At 62.8% G+C, this 17,330-nt stretch overlaps 1 protein-coding gene across 4 annotated transcripts in view; it reads left to right on the plus strand.

Moving 5' to 3' along the window:
• Positions 1 to 14,916, plus strand: part of MTA1 (metastasis associated 1) — a 51,235-nt gene extending 36,319 nt beyond the window's left edge. Inside the window, exons 8-22 of one of the 4 annotated variants that reach the window (XM_025392067.1) lie at positions 3,423 to 3,525; positions 4,285 to 4,384; positions 4,673 to 4,861; positions 7,352 to 7,426; positions 7,652 to 7,710; positions 8,166 to 8,281; positions 8,551 to 8,702; positions 8,808 to 8,997; positions 9,226 to 9,315; positions 10,551 to 10,703; positions 10,857 to 10,892; positions 12,487 to 12,498; positions 13,591 to 13,622; positions 14,029 to 14,180; positions 14,253 to 14,914. In XM_025392067.1, coding sequence (XP_025247852.1) covers positions 3,423 to 3,525; positions 4,285 to 4,384; positions 4,673 to 4,861; positions 7,352 to 7,426; positions 7,652 to 7,710; positions 8,166 to 8,281; positions 8,551 to 8,702; positions 8,808 to 8,997; positions 9,226 to 9,315; positions 10,551 to 10,703; positions 10,857 to 10,892; positions 12,487 to 12,498; positions 13,591 to 13,622; positions 14,029 to 14,180; positions 14,253 to 14,403 — 1,610 coding nt within the window. In that variant the 3' untranslated portion in view covers positions 14,404 to 14,914. Of the gene's footprint in view, positions 1 to 3,422; positions 3,526 to 4,284; positions 4,385 to 4,672; positions 4,862 to 7,351; positions 7,427 to 7,651; positions 7,711 to 8,165; positions 8,282 to 8,550; positions 8,703 to 8,807; positions 8,998 to 9,225; positions 9,316 to 10,550; positions 10,704 to 10,856; positions 10,893 to 12,486; positions 12,499 to 13,590; positions 13,623 to 14,028 lie in introns of all 4 variants that reach the window. The other 3 variants (XM_025392068.1, XM_025392065.1, XM_025392066.1) reach the window with 3 other exon arrangements.
• Positions 14,917 to 17,330: the final 2,414 nt, after the last annotated feature.

The raw sequence follows: 17,330 nt of genomic DNA on the forward strand, positions 1-17,330 counted from the left end.
TTTTTTTTTTTTAAGTAGAGATGGGGTTTCACCGTGTTCGCCAGGATGGTCTGGATTTCCTGACCTCGTGATCCGCCCGTCTCGGCCTCCCAAAGTGCTGGGATTACAGGCTTGAGCCACCGCGCCCCTCTCATTAGTTTTTTAAAGTTCTTTTGTCTCCAGAAATTTTCTTCTGTGTAAATCTGCCTGCGTTTCTTGTGTTGCCTGTGGGTGCCCCACCCTTGAGGTCTGATGGGGCCATGGAGCTCTGACGCAGCATGCACTCCAGACGCAGGCGGCCTCCTCCCTCCGCCGGGTGCTTCAGCAGCCCTGGTGGGAAGTCCTGAGGCTCATTGTCACCTTCTCAACCCTGTCCCCGCTGGGCAAGGCTGTGAGGCTGCCCTCAAGACGCAGGGCTCTGCCCTGAGGGTCGGCAGGGACTCGCATCCCTGCTTCTTGTAGTTGTGATCGAGGTGTTTGGTGATTTTCCTCTTTTGGTTTGCTTTGAGAGTGGGTCTTGCTGTGTTTCCCAGGCTGGACCTGAAGTCCTGGGCTCCAGCGATCCTCGAGCCTCAGCCTCCCGAGTAGCTGGGGCTGTTTCGTGTTCTTGGTTGTCCATAAGATGCACCAGTGCCACCTTCCCCAGGCACCTGCGGGCTCTAGCACTGGGCTAGCAATGTAGTGGGCCTGCTGCTTTGCAAGCTCTGGGAGGTGCTGGGCAGTCGGGGACAGACCCCCCCTCTCTCCAGGCACACAGGGCACGTTGAGGCCTGGGTCAGCGTGGGGAGGCTGCTGTGCTGAGGCCTGTGGGTCTGAGTGTGGAGAGGCCACTGGTGTGGGTCTGAGCGTGGGGTGGCCTCTGTGCTGGGGCTTGTGGGTCTGAGCGTGGGGAGGCCGCTGTGCTGGGGCCCGGCCTGTGGGTCTGAGCGTGGGGAGGCCTCTGTGCTGGGGCCCGGCCTGTGGGTCTGAGCGTGGGGAGGCCTCTGTGCTGGGGCCCGGCCTGTGGGTCTGAGCGTGGGGAGGCCTCTGTGCTGGGGCCTGTGGGTCTGAGCCTGGGGAGGCCTCTGTGCTGGGGCCTGTGGGTCTGAGCGTGGGGAGGCCGCTGTGCTGGGGCCTGGCCTGTGGGTCTGAGTGTGGGGAGGCCTCTGTGCTGGGGCCTGGCCTGTGAGTCTCAGCATAGGGAGGCCGCTGTGTTGGGTCTGGGCCTGTGGCCTCCAGGGTGCCCTGCTGTCATACCAGGGTCTCCCAGCCTGGGGCTATCTTGCCTTTCTGGGCTGGCCAAGGGTGAAGGCCTGGCAGCCACGCCCAGGTGGAAAGGCAGCATCCGTGGCTGGGAGACAGGTGAGAACACAGATCACATGAGGGCCAGAGAGTGAGGAGTCGTCTCAGGTCAGAGGCCCTCACGTGGCGCATCCGTTCCTTCAGCCAGGGGCTGGTGGGCCTGGCAGGAGAATGGGCCTTGAGGTGCCCCCATCCTCCCGTGTACACAGGGTTGAGATCCGACCTGCAGAGACCTGGCAGAGCTCTGTAGGGCCTGGGGCGATGGGACTAAGGGTCCACCAGCCTGAGCCAGCCGCAGGAGCCGACCTCCTCCTCCCCACGCTGCCTTCCCCACTGCCCTGCCGTTCCTTGGCTTTTGGGCCGCTGGTGCAAGGGCCAGGGATCCCACAAGCTCGTGTGGGGCTGGGACGTGGCTTCCAGAGCCTTCCCCACCTCCAGGAGGCCGTGTCCCTCTTGAGTGATGGAAAATTGCACACTAGCTGTGCACCTGCCTTTAGTGAGTTTGAAACGTCAAAGGGAGTGCGACCGTCATGACCAGCGGTGAGCATACACAGAGGCACAGTGGCTTGTGTGGTTCACACCAAGGCTCAGCTTCTTGGCAGTCAGGGAGCTGGACCCCAGCTTCCCCAGGGTACCCCTGAGCCAAGGTGAGGAGTCCACACCAGGCCAAAGACCCTCCAGCCCTCCTCACTGGTTCACACAGCCCCAGGCCCTTCACCTCCAGGGCCATGCAGCGGCCCCTCCCTCTGCAGCACTGCGCTTCCCTGGCTGACCCCGTCCTCTGAGACTGGCCAGGCATTGTTTCCTAGAGGCCGCAAGGCCTGACCCTCCCTGGACACATGGCCCAGGACGCCCGGCCCTCAGGGCAGGGTCTGGGAGCCAGTGCCCCTTAGCGAGGGTAGTGTTTCCTTGGGGACTTTCTAGTCTCAAGAGCTCTCTCCATGCTGGACCTGTAGCCAGGCGCCCCAGTGGAGGGCGGCCCCACACTCCGTGGTCCTTGGTCAGGAGCCTCGGTGCTGCCCGGGGCCAGAGGGGAGCCGCCTGCAGAGTCTGAGGCTGGCACCCTGCGCTGAGCCATGGAGGCTGGAGAGGGGACAGAGGACAATTGTGGAACTTTCTCCGAGTCCTCCCTGGGAGTCAGGCTCGGCCATGCTCAGACGCACATTCTCCTGAGGGTGTCTCCCAACACCACAGTCTTGGTTTTTTGCGAGTAAAAGACTGTTTTGTCAGAAACCCTGCTGGCCCTGGCCGACTGCAGGCATCAGGTGGCCTCTTCACCAGCCTTGAGTTCTCCATCGTCCCAGCTCCCAGAAGACAGGAAACAACTGGTGACCCCAGAGGCGCCCCCCCGCTGCCCCCCGGCTCTGGCTATGCCGGGTTTAGAGCAGCTGCCCCAGAACCTGCCAGGGTGGAAGAGGGGCCAGGAGGGAGCCTGTGCCCCCAGAAGGTCCCTGGAGGTGGTCTGCCTGCTGTTGGGATGTGGCAGGGCCCTCTTGCAACACCATGTGAATCCGAGTATCTCAAAATAAAAAGCTTGGGCCGGGCACAGTGGCTCGTGCCTACGATCCCAGCACTTTGGGAGGCCAAGGTGAGTGGATCACCTGAAGTGAAGAGTTTGAGACCAGTCTGGGAAACATGGTGAAACCCCGTGTCTACTGAAAATACAAAAATTAGCTGGGTGTGGTGTCGGTGCCTGTGGTCCCAGCTACTCAGGAGGCTGAGGCAGCAGAATCGCTTGAACCTGGGAGGTGGAGGTTGCAGTGAGCCGAGATCGCACCACTGCACTCCAGCCTGGGCAACAGAGTGAGACTCCATCTCAAAAAATAATAATAATAAATAAATAAAGAGCTTGATTTAAATTTACAAACCAACCTTCCCATCTCTTGTGGCCACAGTTCTTGAAGCCCTGCATTCTGGGCAGGCTGAGAGGCCCCTTGCGTGTGCACCCCATCCCCGGGTTGAGAGGCCACTGTGTGCCAAGTGTGCATGCGTGTACTTGTGTGTGCAACAGCCTCCATCCAGCCTTGCACCCTGGCCTCACCTATGGGGCCCTGCAACCCTTCCCCTTCCCCATCCCAGCAGCTCCGTGCGCCTGGGGAGGAGAGGCGCGACCCGGCGTGCTGGGGGACCCTGTCTCAGAAAGGCCACACTTCTCTCTGTAGGCGAGGAGGACGGCCGAGACCAGTCCAAGCTGGAGACCAAGGTGTGGGAGGCGCACAACCCACTCACAGACAAGCAGATCGACCAGTTCCTGGTAGTGGCCCGGTGAGTCCTGCTCCCGGGCAAGAGCAGCAGGGGTGGTGCCTGGAGCTCCTGTTCTCCCTGCCCTGTGGTGGGTGTTGGGGACGTGACAGTCTTGGATCCCATATCCCAACATGAAGCCCATGCGTTGCGGCCCTGACACCCTGCTAGCAGTTCCCAGAGAGGCTCGCGAGCGCTGGGCCCAGGCTCTTCGTTAAATAGAAGGGCGGCCCTTTTCGGGGGCGGGCCTGTGTGCCCACCCATGTGTCCCTAATGGGACTTTCCCAGGATGGGCCAGAGGCGCTCTCCCACTCCTGGGCCGCTGGGAGCAAGTGGGCTGGGCCTGGTCAGGGAGCAGAGCAGCTGCAGCCCAGGCAGACCCCTGGGGCGGGGGGAAGTTCGAGGCCCAGGAGAGGACCATGCACCTTCCCTGCCAGCAGCCTAGGAGGTGGAGAAAACCCCAAAAGAAGCCCCAAGGCGATTGCCAGTCTATCAGGATGCCTTCAGTCAGACACGTGGGTTCTTGTGTGGGTGCTGGGCCCCACTCCCCATCCTGGGGCCCAAGACACAAGGAATCCTTGCCACCTGTGGGCTGCTCCCTGCGATGCCCGTGCAGTTTGTCCCTGCTGCCCATGGTGCCCTGGTCCCTGGCACCTGTGGAGCGGTGTGTCTGGGTGGAGCCCCTGCTCAGCCGTGGCCCCTGGTCCATGGTGCCTGGGGAGCAGTGTGCCTGGGTGGAGCCCCTGCTCGGCTGACACTGGTCAGCGCATCTCCTTTCCCCAGCTCTGTGGGCACCTTCGCACGGGCCCTGGACTGCAGCAGCTCCGTCCGACAGCCCAGCCTGCACATGAGTGCCGCAGCTGCCTCCCGAGACATCACCCTGGTAAGTGGGCCTAGGGTGGGACAGCTGAGACCTGGAGTGACCCACGGCCCAGAGTGGCTGTGCCCTTCCTCCTACCTGGACCCAGCACCTGCTCCAGGTATTCAGGACCCCCGCAGAGGTGCTCTCCCACCTGACTGGCCTTTCCTATCCATCCCAGGCTCAGCCAGACTGTCCTGAGGGTGCAGGGAGGGCTGTGCTGCCTGGTCCTGCAGCAGGGGATCCTTAAGGCCCTGAGGGAGGGTTGCCGTGCCACCTTGGCCCAGGTGACCCTGCTATCTCCTGCCTCAGTTCCATGCCATGGACACTCTCCACAAGAACATCTATGACATCTCCAAGGCCATCTCAGCGCTGGTGCCACAGGGCGGGCCCGTGCTCTGCAGGGACGAGATGGAGGAGTGGTCTGCGTCAGAGGCCAACCTTTTCGAGGAAGCCCTGGAAAAATATGGGAAGGATTTCACGGACATTCAGCAAGATTTTGTGAGTACCGTGGGTGGCGATGTGGGAGTGACTGACCATGCCCATCTCCAGGTGGGCTGTGGGGGCGTGGGGTCCACGTCCCCCCCTGCCCTGAGGGAGCCTGTCCTGCACCCTGATTCCCTGTGTGGAGCTGCATGAGTTCTGTCTCAGCTGTGCTCGGCCACCACACTCCTGTCACACTGGTTCAGCAGACAGGCGTGGGGGCACTGGTGGGGCCTGGGCATAGAGAGCCACGCTGCTACCACCACTGCGTGATAAGGATAAGGGTTGGCCCGGGTGACGGAGGCCAGGGTGTCCTCACAGAGACTTTCCCTTCCTTGCCGCCCCCTCCAGCCCCAGCCTTGGTTTTGCTTTGTTTTTGACGAAGCTGAACCTCTGTTTCCTCATGTCCTTGTTTTCTGTCTCGTGAGTTTGGCCCAACAACAGGCCGAGAGGGTCTTCATGGTATGGGGTCTCCCCTTCCCTGTACCTCTACCTCAGGACCCCCATCCTCCCACCGTCAGCCTTCCTAAAATATGTTTAAACTGATCTGTTAGAAGGGCATCCCCACGTGGAGGTGGTGGGACCCCTGACCATCAGCCCTGGGGAGGTGGAGCCTGTGGCAGGGCAGGGAGGAGCCCCAAAGGGCCAGGACACGGCGGGGTTGCTGCTGTCTGATGAAAAGCACCATCCACGCAGTAGCGCACAGGCCAGCGTAGCAGAGACTGGAGAGGCGTCTGGAATTCGGAAGAAACAAACATGGGGTTGGGTAGGGTGCCTAGACATGAAGAGGAGGGACAGCAGCCAGCCGTGAGGCAGGAATGCAGCTTTGTGTGGGGGCCTCTGGCCAAGGGGAGAGCTTGGCCAGGCTCGGGAGGAGTCCTTGACTGGGGCAGTGGCCTCTCCAAGGCGGATACGGATTTCTCCAGGCTTAAAATCTAACCAAGATGAGCAGAAAGAACATGTTCAGACAAGAGGATGAGGGCTAGAAACAACATTCACCAACTGGCTCAGACGAGGGCAGAATTTGAGGGAGACCCTGCTGCACATGGTTCCAGCAGAGGAGACCCCAGTGCTGAGCCCACGTGAGCCTAGCGAGGCAGCGCTCAGGGGGCTGTGGCTGCGGGGCCGAGTCCAGGCGTGGAGTCAGGAGGCTGCAGCTTCGGGGCTGTGTCGAGGGAGCAGGCCCTGCTCTTCCTTCCTGCCAGATGCAGTGGACCAGACTGAGGAACTATCTGAACCCTTATTTAATAAGACAGGTTTCTTTTTTTTTTTTTTTTTTTTTTTTGAGACGGAGTCTTACTCTGTCGCCCAGGCTGGAGTGAAGTGGCCGGATCTCAGCTCACTGCAAGCTCCGCCTCCCGGGTTTACGCCATTCTCCTGCCTCAGCCTCCCGAGTAGCTGGGACTACAGGCACCCACCACCTCGCCCGGCTAGTTTTTTTTGTATTTTTTAGTAGAGACGGGGTTTCACCGTGTTCGCCAGGATGGTCTCGATCTCCTGACCTCATGATCCGCCCGTCTCGGCCTCCCAAAGTGCTGGCATTACAGGCTTGAGCCACCGCGCCCGGCCGACAGGTTTCTTAAATCCATGCCACAGGCCGGGCACAGTGGCTCACGCCTGTAATCCCACCACTTTGGGAGGTCGAGGCAGGAGGATCATGAGGTCAAGAGATCAAGACCATCCTGGCCAACATGTGACACAGTAAAACCTGTAAAACCCTGTGTCTACTAAAAATGCAAAAATTGGCTGGGTGTGGTGGCGAGCGCCTGTAGTCCGAGCTACTTGGGAGACAGAGGCAGGAGAATCGCTTGAACCTGGGGAGGTGGAGGTTGCTATGAGCCGAGATTGCGCCACTGCACTCCAGCCTGGGTGACAGTGTGAGACTCCGTCTCAAAAACAAAAATGGCTGAGATGGCCGGTCATGGTGACTCATGCCTGTAATTCCAGCACTTTGGGAGGCCGAGGTGGGTGGATCACTTGAGGTCAGGAGTTCGAGATCAGCCTGGCCAACATGGTGAAGCCCCATCTCTACTAAAAATACAAAAATTAGCCAGGCATGGTGGCACGTATCTGTAGTCCCAGCTACTCAGGAGGCTGAGGCAAGAGAATTGCTTGAACCCAGGAGGCGGAGGTTGCAGTGAGCCAAGATCACACTACTGCACTCCAGTCTGGGTGACAGAGAGAGACTCCATCTCAAAAAAAAAAAAAAAGGCTGAGATGGAGGCTGGGTTGTCAGTGCCACCTCGGCAAGATCTCGACCTTGACCCTGTGTCAGCTCCTCTTCCCCTGGCGTCACTGTGTTTTGGCATCTGGCAGGGGGTACCCACTTCATCAGCTTCCCTCTGCACCTGCCTGCCAGCAGGGGCCTGGCCTCAGTGCACCAAGCACACCTTGCCCTCCCACCTCCTGCCCCCTCTGTGGCTTTCTGGCCGCAGCCCTGCCCCTGCCCTCATGATGTGCCTACCTCCTGCCCCTTCCTGCTTGTGTGACACGCCTCCTCCCACCCAGCTCCCGTGGAAGTCTCTGACCAGCATCATTGAGTACTACTACATGTGGAAGACCACCGACAGATACGTGCAGCAGGTAAGCCTGCCTGCCACTCAGTGCCCGGGGCATGCCACCTCCGTGTCCTGCGCCCCATCCTCTCCCAGCAGGTGGGCGTGCTGCTGAGTCCCTGGCCCGGCTCTCCTCTCCACTGGGGCTCTCCTCCCCATTGGCGCTCTCCCCTCCGTGGCCTCCAGCCTGTCTGCACCACAGCCCCAACCTGGGCCTAGCCCGCTGACCTCTGACCTTCTCTTTTGTTTTAAGAAACGCTTGAAAGCAGCTGAAGCTGAGAGCAAGTTAAAGCAAGTTTATATTCCCAACTAGTAAGTGTGCCCTTACAGCCGTGGTCCTCGTGGCCCTGGGGGCTAGGGAGGGTGGGCACAGGGTGCCGGGGCCAGGCGGATCCCGAGGAAACTCAGGCTCAGAGGCTGGGAGAGTTAGGGCAGCCCCTGTGAGGGCGGCGCAGGGCTGGGGGCTCTGGCTGCAGACGCGATGGCCGTGTCTCCGTCGTCCTGGCCTCCTGGTCAGTAAGAGGGCATTGGGATTCCAACCCACACAGCCAGGGTTCAGTCCCTGAGCTGGGCTCCATGCTAGGGGGAGCACGGGGGCCTGGAAAACAGCTCAGACCTCAGCAGTGGCTCCCAGGAACTGCTGAGGCCGAGGGGGGTGCGAGGACATGGTTCTGGACGAGGGGTGATCAGCCGCGGTGCGTGCTGGGCAGATAGGCCCTTGAGGTTTGTGCTCCTGCAACTCCTCTCTTCTCTCCTTTATCTCTAAGTAACAAGCCAAATCCGAACCAAATCAGCGTCAACAACGTCAAGGCCGGTGTGGTGAACGGCACGGGAGCACCGGGCCAGAGCCCTGGCGCTGGCCGGGCCTGCGAGAGCTGTTACAGTAAGTGCCCTGGATGGCCGGGGGCACACCGCACACCCGCCTGTGGGCCGTGGTGCCTGTGTTGGCCCTGAGGGCTCCAGCGTGGCCCAGCCTGGGAGGGGCCCACTGATGATGGGGGGCTGCGTCCCAGGGATGTGGTTGGGAGAGCCTTGGGGAATGTGTGGGGGTGCCTGGCGGGTGGGGGCGGCCGGCGTGGGGGTGGTGGGGAATACTCTGACATCGCTGGTTCTGCTTAAGAATCCGTCTATTTCCAACTTTGTTGTCCGTAGCCACACAGTCTTACCAGTGGTATTCTTGGGGTCCCCCTAACATGCAGTGTCGTCTCTGCGCATCTTGTTGGACATATTGGAAGAAATATGGTGGCTTGAAAATGCCAACCCGGTTAGATGGAGAGAGGCCAGGACCAAACCGCAGTAACATGGTAAGAGGGGGACATCCGCCCTGCCTGCCGCGAGTGTGTCAGCCCTGCGGGTCCTCGGCCCCCGGTCATGGCACTGTGTCGGGGCGGTTATGCCCCCTTCCGCAGAGTCCCCACGGCCTCCCAGCCCGGAGCAGCGGGAGCCCCAAGTTCGCCATGAAGACCAGGCAGGCCTTCTATCTGCACACGACGAAGCTGACACGGATCGCCCGGCGCCTGTGCCGTGAGATCCTGCGCCCATGGCATGCCGCGCGGCACCCCTACCTGCCCATCAACAGCGCGGCCATCAAGGCCGAGTGTGAGTCATCCCAACGCCCGCTCACTCTGTTCCTGTAGGCAGTGGGGAGGGAACAGCAACCTTGGGGCCCAGCCTGTAGCCCCACTGGGAGTTCTCATCTCAGGGAGCCCCATTTCCTCCTCGGTGCTGACATGGCCAAGCCCAGTGAGGGCTCCCAGGTCAAGGCGCAGGCAGGGTCCCATGCTCCCTGGGGATGCCCCACCCCTCACACTGTGTGGTACCCCGCAGGCACGGCGCGGCTGCCCGAAGCCTCCCAGAGCCCACTGGTGCTGAAGCAGGCAGTGCGCAAGCCGCTGGAAGCCGTGCTCCGGTATCTTGGTGAGCAGTCCAGGCGCGATGGGGGCTCCTAATGCTGCCTGCAGGCAGCTTCTGACCCAAGCTGATGCACTGGTGCTCCCAGCCTTCTCTAGCTAGGAGCTCCTGGACAGCACCACAGGGCCTGGAACTGTCCTTTTGAGGTACTCTGCACCGTGCCAGGCTTAGGCCGACCCACTGGGACCCCGGCTCCTTTCTGCTCCTGGGGTCTTGACGGGGCCCAGTGCGGAGTGGCTGCCGCCCTGCCTTCTGCGGGGCCAGCCTCCTCAAGGCACACCCAGGGGGCTTCCCTGCCAGCCTCACTACCCTTCCCTGTGTTCTGATCGTCCCTGGGGCCTGAGGGTGTGGGGTTTGGGCAGTGCACACCCCTGCCTGTAATGCCACTAAGGCAGGGTTGCACCTGCTGCCTACAGGGAGCATACTTCCTGAGCCATGCCCACTCCACAGGGGCAGCACTCAGGCCTCTGTAGGCCCTCGGCAGGGGTAGGTGCACACCTGGCAAGCAGCCTCAGGCAGGGGTTCCCTTATCTTTGAGGGTCTGAGGATACCTGAGAACCTCAGCCAGCTACCCTGGCCCAGCCAGAAGCAGCTTGGGGGCTGGGCCAGACATTTGTGGTGGCGGTGGGGGGCCTCCCCCATTTGCTGGGCTCGAGTGGGCTTGTGTATCTGCTCTCCTGAGGGTGACTGTCCTGAGAAGGACATTCCAGAGCCATGAACCACATGTGCTCTGAGATTCAAGTGGCTTTGGCATTGCTCCCTGTTTGGGGTCGTGGCCTCTGTCCTGTGGGAAGAGGTGGCTGGTATCAGGGCTGGTCCTCAGCAGCTGTGTCCCTGGCCAGGCTGGCTGGATGGTCGGTTCGCTGTCTGACCAGCAGCCAGCCCTCCACCAGCAGCTCCGGAGGCCTGGACATGGGGGCTGTTGAATAGGTGTTGTGCTCATGGGCCTGTGTATGGATCCTGTTGTGCGGGGGTGAGGGGCCTGGCCCCTGCCAGGTGGTCTCCCTGCTCTCTAGGTGCAGGATTGGCCTGGGCACACGTCTTGCGGGAGAGCACTTGGTGCTCCTGGCTCTGTGGTGACCTCCCTGCTTCCAGCCCAGTCAGGATGGGGCCTCAGGGGTGGGGGCCGCGTGAAGCTTGGTTCCTGGTCGTATCCCAGAACCATGAGGGCTGGAGCCTGGGCCTGCCTGCCTATCCCCTGCCAGGCAGAGGCGACTAGCTCTGCCTGTCATTCCTGGCAGAGACCCACCCCCGTCCCCCAAAGCCTGACCCCGTGAAGAGTGTGTCCAGCGTGCTCAGCAGCCTGACGCCCGCCAAGGCGGCCCCTGTCATCAACAACGGCTCCCCCACCATCCTGGGCAAGCGCAGCTATGAGCAGCACAACGGGGTGGACGGTGAGTGGCCCCCTCGCCCGGTGAATCCGGGCCTGCCCCACCTGGTGAGTGTGGCCCTCCCCACCCGGTGAGTCCGGCCCGCCCCCGCCCGGGGCACCCGCGGTGCGTGCTGACGCTGTCTTCTCTCCCTCTCTCCCACCCCGGCGCTGCCAGGCAACATGAAGAAGCGCCTCTTGATGCCCAGTAGGGGTAAGGCCTGGGGCCGCGGGCGGGCGCTGCGCCAGCCCCACCCGTGATGCCTGTGCTGTGCTGCTGAGTGTGTCCCCGCGGCGGGCGGCCCAGGGCCCATGCTTGGGGCAGTCCACGTGAGCCCGGCCACAGCCCAGTCCCCCACGTTCCTCCTGACATCACTGGTCCCTTGGTGAAGACCCCCTGAGCCCAGGCATCTGGCCCTCGGCCCCCTGGCCCCACACCCTGTCAGTGGACTGTCCTGGCACGTGTGGCCCTGGCGCCCCTGCCTGCGCTGTCTGCCATCGCGCTGTGACTGCCCGCATGCTGCCAGCCTCAGCTCCTGGGGCCGTCCGTGCTGTGCCTGCAATCCTTTCGTGCGCCTGCCAGGCGGGACAGTGGGGAGGGAATGGTTGGGGGTGTCTGTGCGGGTTGTGGGCTACTGAGCTTGCACACATTGGTGACGTCTGTTGGAGAACTGGCTCAGGTGCTCTGTGCTGGTTGGTTGGAGCAGGGGCTGTGGGACCCCAGGCCCCTCGGGGAAGAGCAGATAGGACCAAGCCCAGCATGGGGGGCCAGGTGTGTGGGGCCCGGGTGTGCACCCAGGCCTGGGCCTCCAGGGGTGCACGTGCTGGGCCTGCCAGTGTGGATGTGCCTGGGGCCCCTTCCCCAGGCGGCTTTCCCGGAGGGTGCTGGCCAGGGCAGCAGGGCCAGCGTGGGGACCTGGAGGTGGATATGGGCAGTGGCCGTCCAGCCCAGCCAGCCTTGTCCCCTCAGGGCATTCTCTCAAGGCTGCCAGGTGCCCTGGCAAGCACGTCCCGCGGGGTCAGCACGCCGGCTGCAGCGCAGGGTGGGCCTGAGATCGGGTGCCAGGCTCCGCCATCTCCACCTGTCTGGACACGCACCCCTGGCCTGTCTGTGCAGCCTCTGCCCGACTACCCTTGGCGGTGTCTCTGTCTCACCCCAGCCCCCCTCCTTTCCTGGGGCGCCCTCCCAGCCATCTGGTATTGGGGCTGCCCCCGTTGCCTAGTCCTGGGCCCAGGGCCAGCCCACTGTGGGCTGGCTTTACTGGTCTGTTCCCAATGGCGGGGAACAGCCCCATGAGAACTGGTAGAAACAGGAGGGAGTCCTTGTCAGCAGGCATCTTCGAACTTTTTGTTTTGTTTTGTGAAAAGCGGTTAACCAGCAAGTTAGATAAAAGCTTATTTATTCCCACTGAATTTTCCACACTGCACACTTCAGTCCCAGCTGTGCGGTGGTTGTGAGAGAGTACCACCACTCGCCACCTGGCTGGGCGGGCCCTGGGCTCAGAGGGGTCAGCCACAGAAGAAGCGCCTGTCCTGACGTGTAGTGGCCAGGACCTGGGCGCTGGAGGAGGCTGGCTGGGTGAAGGTGCCGCCCGGGGGCATTGGCACACATGAGATGGGGTCTCTGTCCAGCCCGGGTAGGCGTGAGCTGAGCCTGCCCACAGCACGGGGCCCTAGTGCTCTAACCCGGCCATTTGCCCGTGCAGCCTGCTGCTCTGTCCCCACCTGCGGGGCCTGCAGATGGGTGCGTGTGGCTCACTAACCTAAAGCGCCTGTTTTCTTCCCTCTGCCGTCCACCGCTCTGGTAGGCACTTACCTGGGTAAGTAGTTTTGTGCTACTGGCCAGCCCTGGGCACTGGGCCTTGGTCTTTGGCAGGTGCCCTGAGGTATGGCGGCTCCTGTTCAGGAGTGCTGTGGATCAGGCACCTGGGCCCCCACCCGACCCTGCCCAGCAGAGCTAAGCAAACTGGTAGGGAAAGGCTGACCCAGGGCTCCAGGGCCCCGAGTTAGGAGGCGGATCAGGGGAGTGCCCCGAGTTAGGAGGCGGCTACAGGTGAGGAGGGGCTGGACAGGCCGCTTCTGTTCCTTAAGGGATGGGCCTCAGCTAAGCAGCGTTTTTGGAGCTGGCAGGTTGCTCCGATGCCCCTGGGCCCTGGCACCTGAGTTGAGTATGATGTCCTGTCCTCTCTGGGCTGGTCCTGCTGGGAGCCGAGCCATCCTGGGACCAGCTCCCACATGCACACGCCCACACTCACACTCACAGGCAGGGCAGTGGGGGAGAGCAGCGGCGGTCCTGGGCCCAGCTGGGGGTGACCAGGAGCATGGACCCCGCCTCTTGGCCCAACTCCCGCAGTGCCCCTTGGGCTCCTCACCCTGCACTGTGGGAAGTCAGAGGTCTCTGGCACCCCATCCCCGAGCACATGCCAGGGTGGCTCGGGCCCCCCGGTGCAGTGGGTGGTGACCTGTTTCTGGCCAGGGCTGGCAGCTCTCTTGGAGCCTTGGGAAGAAGCCCAGCCTCCTGGTGGGGCAGTGCCAGCCATGGTGTGAGTGCCCTGCAGAGGGGCTTGTGCTGCTGCTGGACGGACAGCCTTGTGAGGCTTTGCTTGTCTCGGTACAGGTGGGCAAGTGGGTGGGCAGCCTGGCCCCTATGCAGGGAAGTGGCTGTCAGGCCCAAGGCTCCTGGCCTCCTGCGTGGAGCCAAGCCAACGTGTCTCTGGCCAGAGAGCTGTGGGGCCACCAGGCGGCCCAGGACCCAGGGAGGCGAAGCCCCCAGGCCCATCCTGGGTGTGGGTTGTGGCTTGGTTGGCAGGTGGCCCCGGCCCATTGTCCAAGGTGGCCGAGGCCGCAGTGGGTGGTGGGAGTGCAGGACGCGCTGTCTCGGGGCCTCATTTCTCTTCTCCATTTCTCGTTAGGTCTGGCAAACCACGGACAGACCAGGCACATGGTAAGAGGAACAGCCCATGATGGGGTACCGTGTGCTTACCCGTGTGCACCGCATGGCTCTCTGGGGTACCGTGTGCTCACCCATGTGCACCGCATGGCTCTCTGGGGTGTTGCGAAGAGGCCCGGCCAGCCCTGCCGGGTGCCATGTGGAAGCTTCCAAGAGGCCTGGCAAGACCAAGGGGCTGGAGCATGTGGGGGCCATGGCCCCTGAGCCAGGCCCAGTGGTGTGGGGCCGACCAGCCCTCAGGGCTGCCCTGGGCCAGGCCGGGGGTCCGTGGAGCTCCCTGGGGTGGTGGGGGATCGGCCAGGCGCGGTACCTTGGCTTGTGGCCCCTCCCAGCGGGAGCCCTGCAGTTGAGGTGGAGCTGGCCCTTGGCCGGCTGCCCAGGAATCGCACCCCCTCTGCAGGGACCAAGCCGGAACCTCCTGCTCAACGGGAAGTCCTACCCCACCAAAGTGCGCCTGATCCGGGGGGGCTCCCTGCCCCCGGTCAAGCGGCGGCGGATGAACTGGATCGATGCCCCGGATGACGTGTTCTACATGGCCACCGAGGAGACCAGGTGGGGCCTTCCCAGGGCAGGCGGGAGGGCTCTGCACAGCGTCCCGGCCCTCACCGCCACCTCTGCCCACAGGAAGATCCGCAAGCTGCTCTCATCCTCGGAAACCAAGCGTGCTGCCCGCCGGCCCTACAAGCCCATCGCCCTGCGCCAGAGCCAGGCCCTGCCGCTGCGGCCGCCGCCGCCTGCGCCCGTCAACGACGAGCCCATTGTCATCGAGGACTAGGGGCTGCCCCCACCTGCGGCTGCCCCCCCCGCCCCTCGCCAGCCCACACGGCCCCTTCCCAGCCAGCCCGCCGCCCGCCCCTCAGTTTGGTAGTGCCCCACCTCCCGCCCTCACCTGCAGAGAAACGCGCTCCTTGGCGGACACTGGGGGAGGAGAGGAAGAAGCGCGGCTAACTTATTCCGAGAATGCCAAGGAGTTGTCGTTTTTAGCTTTGTGTTTACTTTTTGGCTGGAGCGGAGATGAGGGGCCACCCCGTGCCCCTGTGCTGCGGGGCCTTTTGCCCGGAGGCCGGGCCCTAAGGTTTTGTTGTGTTCTGTTGAAGGTGCCATTTTAAATTTTATTTTTATTACTTTTTTTGTAGATGAACTTGAGCTCTGTAACTTACACCTGGAATGTTAGGATCGTGCGGCCGCGGCCGGCCGAGCTGCCTGGCGGGGTTGGCCCTTGTCTTTTCAAGTAATTTTCATATTAAACAAAAACAAAGAAAAAAAATCTTATAAAAAGGAAAAAACCAACCTGTCCTTCGCTGTGTCTTTTGTTCCCAGTCCCTCTCCCTGACTCAGGCCCTGGGCTCCCCACCCCCATCGGGCGGCCCTAGGCTGTGGCTCGCCCTGGAGCCCGAGGCCCCTGGAGAGCCACCTCAGCCAGGAGAGCCACCCCAGCCTCTGGGCTCTGTTCCTCTCCTACCTGCCCACAGACCTTCCCCTGCAGGGGCCTGGCGCAGTGCTCTCTGCCCTCCACAGGGGGCAGCAAGCAGTCGCAGGGCCCAGCCCCCTTCCCCAGTAGAGCTGTGCTGAAACCGTGCGTCTGTGTCTGCAGCAGTGGTGGGCCCGGGACTGCCTCCCACCAGGGCAGCCAGCACAGCTGGGCCAGCGAGGCCTTGGAGTGTTGCAGCCGGGGTCCCAGGCTCCTGGCCATATAGAGCCTGGCCCCAGCCGCCCAAGCGTTTGTGCCCAGAGCTGTGGCCCCCAAGCAGGTGTGCACTTTCCACAGCAAGAATCTGCTCAGATTTCAGCAAGCACGTTCTCAGAAATCCTGCTTGGCCCATCCTCCGGCACCCGACTTGCAGGTCCAGGGACAGGTACAGGCCGGGCCACCAGAAGGAGGGGTCCGGTGGATAACCTGGCTCCAGACCACCCCTCTGGCCGTGCCACCTCAGCCGGCCAGGAGGCTCTGCCCAGGCCTCTCAGGGAGAGTGGCTCCTCTGTCTCTCCCCAGAGTTGTGCCTTTGCTCCCCCAGCCCACCCAGGCGCCCTGTCATGTGGAAATCTCAGCCACGGAATTAAAATAGACACCACTTCTGCTGTCTCCCAGGAGACAAAGATAAGGGGGCGTCCTGGCCTCCCATGGGAGCCTGTGCTGGGGCCCAGCAGTGACAGGACTGGGTGTTGGGGACTCGGCTGCAGTGCATGTCCCACCACCCTCCCTGGGCTGCTGGCACCCCGCCACTCCGCCCCCACCAGCCAACTCTAATCTGCAGCCTGCATCCAAGTGACCCCACAGCCTGAGAACTTGTCTGTAGTGCGTCATTAGAGGGCTGGGAAATCAGGCCACTGACCTCATGAAGGACACAGCCCCCTCTGAGGCTTTTTCCAACCCTGGGGGTCTGGAGGAAGGGAGCAGGTGCTCAGTGAAGACCCCAGCCCCCTCTCCCTTCCCCAGGCCTAGGACCTGCCTCTCAGTGCTGCCTGTGAGGTTCTGGCCTCAGCAACTCTTCCATCCCCCAGGGCCTGTCCTTCTCTAGAGTCAACATGTGGGCTGTGAGGTGTTCTAGGTCCTGGGCTCTGTCCCAAGGGCAGGGAGGCCTTGAGGAGAAGTGGGGCCCTTTCCCACCCCAGACACCCTCCCCAACCAGACACCCAGGCTGCAGCGCCCTCACAGGGCCAAGCTCAGGCCACCTGTGCTGGGTGGGGCCTGGGCTGCTTGGGGGTCTAAACCTGGACTTAGAAATCAGTAGGCACGGGCTGGGGGCAGCATTGGCCTTGGTGCCCAGACCATGAAGGGGACTCCCAGCTTTGCTCTGTCCTCTTTAGGCCCTTGCCTGCTCCCTGCACCAGCAACCCCACAGGGGCCGTGGCTCCCCAGGGCCAGGGGCATCTCAGGGTGGCAAGGCCATCGTGCTGTCATGCCTGGAGACCTGTCCTGCCAGCTCCACTCCACCCTGCTAGGGTCCTCTGTCCACCACTCAGCCCAGCCTGGCTTCCCTGCAGTGGAGCTGAGTGGCAGGGGCCTGCCATCTGCCAGTGTCACAGGATGGCGGAAGGCACCAGACCACTACGGCCCAGGCCGTGACCCAGCCCCACGCCCAGCCATTGGCCCTGCCAGCTCCCTTCACACCCGCTGTGTCCTGTGCCCCCCTCTCCACTCGGGCTCGTCCCGCTCTGTCACTGCCCCTTCCTGTGACCCACTGCCGCCTCAGAGGTGGAGACCAAGGCCACTGCTCTGCACCCATTGATCCTGACCCCTGCCTGCCAGGCCCAGCACAGCCCCATCGCATTAGGGAGCTTCTGGCTGCTGCCCAGGGACTGTGACTGGGGTGAGGGCAGTGCAGCAGCTGGCACACTCCCTGTCCCACCCCACCCTCCATGTGTCTCCAGGGCACCTGGCCAGTGCCAAATGCCATTCCTTTGCTGCCACCCTGGGAGGGGCCCGCCTCCACCCCCATCCACTCTCCTGGCAGGGCTAGGGACCTAGGGGCCAGTGGTCTCCCTCCAGAAGAGCCCTATGACCAGTCAGCCCTGTTCTCCGAGCAAGCCACAGGTCGCAGAGGTGGGGTGAAGTCAGCCCCAGGCTCCCAAGGTGGGCAGAACAGGGCAGGGAGCTGGAGAGGGTCTGGCAGTGGGTCCATGAATCCAGCCTGGGCAAGGCCCTGCTGTGAGGGACCCCTAGGGACCCCTGGGCCTGCCAGGGAGGAAGGACTGCCCAGG

The sequence above is a fragment of the Theropithecus gelada genome, chromosome 7b, assembly GCF_003255815.1.
Source record: "Theropithecus gelada isolate Dixy chromosome 7b, Tgel_1.0, whole genome shotgun sequence".
Classification (NCBI taxonomy): Eukaryota; Metazoa; Chordata; class Mammalia; order Primates; family Cercopithecidae; genus Theropithecus; species Theropithecus gelada.